This window comes from Epinephelus moara, chromosome 23 (genome assembly GCF_006386435.1).
Source record: "Epinephelus moara isolate mb chromosome 23, YSFRI_EMoa_1.0, whole genome shotgun sequence".
Classification (NCBI taxonomy): domain Eukaryota; kingdom Metazoa; phylum Chordata; class Actinopteri; order Perciformes; family Serranidae; genus Epinephelus; species Epinephelus moara.
In genome coordinates, this window is record NC_065528.1 from 659,753 (window position 1) to 666,753 (window position 7,001).

Here is a 7,001-nt window from a genome sequence, read left to right on the forward strand (position 1 = left end):
ATTTTTAACAGACTTTGTTTCTTTGTGCTTTGCAATGATGCAACGCACAGCTGTTCTAGAAACCATGAAACGCTTGGAAATGGCAGTATATCCTTCCCCCTGAAGATGAAGATCCACTATCTTCTGTCTGAGGTCCAGACTGATTTCTTTGCTTTTTGGCATGATGATATTGCTTCTTACGAAGATTATAGAGCAACCCTGGAGTATCCCTTTCATTCAAGTGGTCAAGTGATACTAACTCTGCTTCTTGAAGTCACTTAAATAAGGTTCAGTGCTAATTGATTGCTCAGGTGTGTTTTCAAACCTAATTGACTGCTCAGGTGTGGTTTCAAACCCAGTTAATTTGTTTTGAAAGCACAAAATCACATGGGGGCTAATAATTTTGACCATTGCATTTTTTGCTTTTTTCTTGTTTCAGTTCAGCAAACCAATAAAAATGTTCATTTGACCTTATGCAGATGTTGTCTTTGTTCTTGCAGACACACGCAAACTATAAACACTTTAGGTTATGGCCCATGTCATTGGAAGGATGAGGGTTTTATTTGATTTCATAAGGGGGGCTAATAATTTTAACCTTAACTGTAAGTAAGTTCCTCACTCCATGTGCTTGTCTTCTTTTCTATCCAGCCTCGTCCTTCCTAAAGCAGGCATTTGAAGGAGAGTATCCTAAGCTGTTGCGACTGTACAATGACCTGTGGCGCCGCTTGCAGCAGTATAGTGCCAGTCTGCAGGGGGCGCTAACAAGCAGCGGAGGAATGGATGCATCTCTGGACATAGCCACAGAGACAGACAACCAGGACCTCTTCACACATGGAAAACAGGACTACAAGTGAGCTAACACAAAGACAGCAACACAATCAGAGTCAATTGTAATCACACCTACAGTCTGTTTGATGTGAACCAGGGTGGGAAAGTTTATTGTGAAGCATATTTGTGCTTTGTTTAATTTAATTTAATTTAATTTAATTTATCTTTATTTGTTGTAGAGGGACAATGTACATTAATGAACATTTTAAAAATAAAATGTAAATGCACCCAATTGTAGCCAAAAGGCTAATTTCCATTGGCAGTCCCCCTGCCAGAAGGAACACGGCTAAGTGACCTGGTAAAAAAACAAAACAAATTACAGTAAAAGAAATACACGTCATAGGTACAATATTTAGAAAACAGTAACATTACAAATATATATATAACATCCCCCCACCCAGCGCACACACACACACGGTCCGATCCACTACCAGTGACAAGCTCTCATTACCCTCAGCCACACAAGGGTGTATACATCCCCCAACCAGACAAGGCAAGAATTCATATCAACAACGACAAGCAAATTTCACACACAAACTGATAAACCATGTACTACAGGGGATGCAGGCACTAATGTTGACAGATTTGGTTGTCAATTAGCCATCAAATTCTACATTCAGTGAATGTAGAGTCTGTAGGCAGACCCCGGACAACTTGCCTCTGGAAGAAGAGCGGAAGAGCCCTGGTTTCCGGTTGTAGGCTGTTTGTAGTCCGTGTGATATTGACCAATCACCTTTGAGCCGGCTGCAGTTGTTGCCAGGTTAAACGGTGCATGCGGTGAACTAATGAGGCGGAACATAATTGGCATCACTGCAAACTCTGAATCCATCGCAATGGTTCAGCATATTTACTTACACATAAACGGAAATCGGAAACGGAAATTTGCCTCCTCCGCCCAAATCAAACCGGAATGCCAAAAAATCGGGGGTCTGCCCCCAGAGGCTGTATCGCCGTCTGCCGGAAGTCAGACGCCGAATACAGCCAATGGGTTCCGAGAATGAATCCAAATCAACCACTTAGAGGCGCTACAAATGTGAGAATGGGCCTACCTACATGTTCTACTGTCTGCTCAGATCATGAACAACAATGAGTGTTGTACATGATAATCCACTGTTTTATCTCATGTAGTGTGTCATAGTAGATGACAACCGATGCCACGTCTGGGACACTTAACGATGTCCCAGCAGAAAGTCTAGCTTGTTTTATTTTCTTTTGTCTTCCATGGCTTCTCCCATGACAGCCATCACTTTGACCAATAGAAACACAGAGTGATGTGCTGCTGTGGAAAACTGTATGGCAACAACACCCCAGCCTTTTTGCTAATTCCTCTAGGGATGTTACCACGACAGAATAAAAAGGGAAAAATGATGGTGTGAAACAGCAGAGGCACTTTAGCAACCTGGTGAGTGCTGCCATAAGCATCAAGCTAGCAAAGAACATTATTTCTTCATAATGTAGGACATAAAGGAAAAAAAATCACAAATAGTGGCAGGGCTTTTACTTACCACAACTGCAGAGGGTACCAGCTTCATTTGAAACAGACTACATTAGAAACAGGCCTTTATTTCTCATTCCCTCTGTATTTTTCTATTTTTACTTTTAGTCCTCCCCGTTTGCCCTGTTAAAGGAAATGACCACTTTAGAATGAAAATACAGACAGTACTTACTCACCCTCATGCTGACAAGAAGTCCAGTGTAATTTTTCAATCCACAAAACTCGTTCGGGGTATCGGAGGATAACCGCTAGCCAGATTTTTCCATACACTTGAAGTGCATGGAACCCACGTCCAAAATCATTTTGAAAATGTAATAAAACTGGGCTAATGCATTTCAAAACGGCTCGTCCGTCGTAATCCAAGTGCCCTGGAGCCGCGGCATGTAAAATTGACTTGAAAAGACATAATTTACTCCACTTTTATAGCATAATTTCTCACCGTGGTCAGTTAGCCTGCAGGCATGATGTGTTTACATGGCAACTCACGTGAGACTCGAGAACGTTCAGACATGCTCTTGTTCTCAAGTCTCGCGAGTTGCATGCTATCTGACCACGGTGAGATATTATGCTATAATAGTGGAGTAAATTATGTCTTTTCAAGTCACTTTTGCATGCCGAGCCGTTCTGACGTTTTTATTACATTTTCAAAATGATTTTGGACATGGGTTCCATGCACTTCAGAGTAAGTACTGTCTGTATTTTCATTCTAAAGTGGTCATTTCCTTTAAATTCAAGGCATCGTGCTGTCATTTCAAACTCAACACTTCTGTATCTGTTCAAAATTAAAAGCCCCTTATAATTTCGGTTGAGAGAATCCCTTCATTGTCTAAAAAGGCTTTTATTGTGAAACATTTGCAGGAACTTGTTGTGGGGGATTCAGTGACTTGCTAAGTTTGCAAGCAGTACTTCAAATGTAGCTCCTGACATCTGGTGGTACTTTTTAGGCTACTTCAGTAACATTTCGGCTGGTACATGAACAGCCATAGTAACTGAAATAATAGTAATAATAATAAAAATAGGATTAGAATAATCTGATGACATCATGGACGTGAAAGCCGATCAGGGATGATTGGTCGTGGACCAATGTGTAGTCTGTCATGTCTGTCGGCCAAGTCACAGCAAGATTTTTTGACTCCACAATCACCTTATCATGACATAGTGACTGTTGGAGCAGACAAAACTGTTGTACAGTATGAACCTGGCATAATGATTTCTCAAACATTTCTTGTCTGTTAATATCTGAAGTTGCACATTGATTATGTCAAGTTATATATATGTATTTTTTGATTTTGTGTCTATCTGTGTGTGCGTGTGTGTGTGTGTGTGTGTGTGTGTGTGTGTGTTTGTTTGTGTTTGTGTTTGTGTGTTTGTACGCAGCCCAGAGAAGGCTCTAAAGGACTCTCTGCAGCCATACGAGGCAGCCTACCTTTCCAAGTCCCTCTCTCGCCTGTTTGATCCTATCAACCTCGTGTTCCCTATGGGCGGCCGCAACCCGCCCTCCAACGATGAGCTGGAGAGCATCATCAAGACCATCAGCAGGCAAGCAAGCACAGCTCATAACACTTTGGGTGCCTTAGGCCCGAACATACTTGGGCGGAACGTACGCGGAACAGACTCCGCGAGGAATGTCAGCAGTCATTCGGGCTTTCATAGTCGAGCACACTTCCGCGTTGTAGTTTCCTGTAAAAATGTCGGTGAAAAATCCCCGCGATGTGAAAAATACATGCCGAGCAGTCACTGGTGCGCGGAGCGGAGTCCACGCGGTCGTAAAATCTGAGCTTTGCGCGCACAGGGCTTGCGGACGTCCTCTTTGAGTCCGCGCGGACCTCCGCGGAGTCCGTTCCGCGTATGTTCCGCCTGAGTATGTTCGGGCCTTTACACATTTTAAGTAACAAAATCTCTCAGTGGTGCCTCTGCAACTTCAACATTGTGTTGACATGTTTGAAGGCTGTTCATTTATCCTACGCATTTCAGTCACCCAAGCATTTATAAAATTATATTATTGAGTCATTGACAGATAGAATGTTGAAAAAACTCACCAGGTGATAGGCAGTCATCATAGCCACTTTTAAGGTCCAAAAAGAAAAACAATGTCAGGTTGGTATGATGTAAACAAAACATGATTTTTTTTCTGATAAAGATAAGTGTCTTCTATTAAAGTCAGGAGAAACTATATATAATCCAGGATGGTTCAGGATTTCTTTGTGACTTACTGACTGAAGTGCTTTTCAGTAGTGGTGTGTGTAGTGCTGCTACTGATGGCTGAATGATGTATAAATCACACAACTGTTGTAATTACTAATATCAGTGCTCTACACAGTAGCTTCCAGAGATGGCTAGTACGACATTTCTGGGTCAGCGGCAATAAATAAGCAGTCCACAATGTTTTCCAATAATCCAAATGATTTAGTACACCAAAAAGGACTTCATTATTCACCATTAATCTTTGTAATCTCAGAAGGAAGAGACAGACAAAATAAGAATCAGAATGACCTTTAACAGCAAAGTAAGTGGGTCCATGATGCACAGAGGATATTAATATGCAGTAGCCCACTTATATGAGTTATTAACACTTTCTATGAAGTTCATGTCCATAATATATTATAAGCACATTGATGAGACATTATAATACATTTATAAGGCTTTTTGAAACTCTTTATAAATGTTTGTAACAATGTTTTTAAACTATTGTAAGTGATGGACATATTGTGTGATAAGTTCAGCATCATAAAGGTTTATATGTCCATACCAAAGTGACAACAGTGTTTGAAAGAAGAATTTGAGTCCTGAGTTACACAGCTCATTACAACTACCATACTTTTAACCAGTTATAAAGACACAGAGAACTGCTCTAACGTTTAAGAACACATTATACACTCACAGCCACTTTGTCAGGTACACCTGTTCAACTGCTCATCAATGCAAATAGTTGATCAGCCAGTCACGTGACAGCAACTCAATGCATTTAGGCATGTGGACCTGGTCAAGATGACCTGCTGAAGTCCAAACCAAGCATCAGAACAGAGAAGAAAGGTGACTTTAATTTAAGTGACTTTGAACGTGGCATGGTTGTTTGTGCTAGATGGGCTAGTCTCAGTATTTCAGAAACTGCTGATCTACTAGGATTTTCAGGCACAACCATCTCTAGGGTGAAAATGCCTTGTTGATGCCAGAGGTCAGAGGAGAATGGCCAGACTGGTTCAAGATGATAGAAAGGGAAGAGTAACTCAAATAACCACTTGTTACAATCAAGGTATGCAGAAGACCATCTCTGAACCAACAACATGTTCAACCTTGGACAGCAGCAGAAGACCACACCAGGTGCCACTCCTGTCAGCTAAGAACAGGACACTGGGGTTACCATTCGCATGGGCTCACCAAAATTGAACAATACAAAGAAGGGAAAATGTTGTCTGGTCTGACGAGTCTCGGTTTCTGCTGAGACATTCAGATGGTATCAGGGTTCCCACGGATCCTTAAAAATTCTTAAAAGGCATTGAATTCATTAATCTAAAAATAAGGCCTTAATTGGCATTAAAATGTCTTAAATCAATCTTTCAAAAGTCTTAAAAATGTTAACACATGGTAAGTAGGATTTTATGATTGTAATTAGTCTCAAATCTAAAAATAATAGGTAACATTTTTTTTTTTTTAAATAATTTGCCGAATAGCAGTAACGTCACGCAATCACGAGAGTGGAACCAACAAAACAGCGATGTGTTTGCGGCCGTGACTCTCGTCACAGATGCACCTCGTTCATGTAGCAGTCGGACCACATGGGAAAGTGTAAATTTAATGAAAATTGGCTGTCCAACAAAGATTTTTCTGGATGGCTGAAACCGGTACCAGGCAATTTATACGAGGCACGGTGTATTTTGTGCAAGAAATGTTTCAAACTGGGCACGATGGGAATCAAGGCAGTGGAGTCCCACATGCACAGCGCAAAACACAAAGCCTCAAAATCAAGCTGTCAACAAACGCCAGGTATTTCGCAGTTCTGTTCTACTCTCGTCTCTACCGTGCCTCCACCCCCATCTCGGATATCAACAACCGGGACAGCAGCACCAAATCTCCGGACAATGTTCGGGTGCATGCCTACACTAAAAGCAGAGGTACTGTGGTGTCTGAACACCGTGACAAAACACCAATCATACAAATCAAATGAGGGAGTTGGAGATTTATTCATTTATTTAATTTGTGTTGATTGTGTCTTTGGTCTTAAATTTCATTTCAAGTGGCATTAAAAAAGTCTTAAAAAGTAAAAATTTAAATTGCCTTATGCTGTAGGAACCCTGGGTACAATCGGAATTTGGCATAAACAACATGAAAGCATGGATCCATCCTGCATTGTATCAACAGTTCCTGCTGGTGGTGGTGGGGTAATGGCAGGGGCGAAAATCCCATTTCATAGTTGGGGGGGATAATAAACAGTAAAATTTTAGAGAATAATTTCAGGGGGGGACAAGGAAAAAACGTTGTAGCCTGTCTTTTATACAGCATCTTTTACCGCAATTTGACGCTTTAATCTTCTATCTCTCCAACAGGCAGAGTGAATGTCTATACTAACTAAACTAAAACTAAAACTAAACATTTCCTGCAATTAAACTGGTAAACTGGTTTATAAACAGTGTGCTGTGAGATCTGCCACTGCGCACCTTCCAACCGTGCGTAATAGTCGTGCGTAATGACCGCTCCTCGT

The 7,001-nt window shown here is 41.2% G+C and overlaps 1 protein-coding gene across 2 annotated transcripts in view; it reads left to right on the plus strand.

Moving 5' to 3' along the window:
* Nucleotides 1–7,001, plus strand: part of cog5 (component of oligomeric golgi complex 5) — a 182,464-nt gene that overhangs the window by 131,617 nt on the left and 43,846 nt on the right. For both annotated transcript variants that reach the window (XM_050036060.1, XM_050036061.1), the window contains 2 exons: nucleotides 628–829; nucleotides 3,680–3,841. In XM_050036060.1, coding sequence (XP_049892017.1) covers nucleotides 628–829; nucleotides 3,680–3,841 — 364 coding nt within the window. The remainder of the gene's footprint in view (nucleotides 1–627; nucleotides 830–3,679; nucleotides 3,842–7,001) is intronic.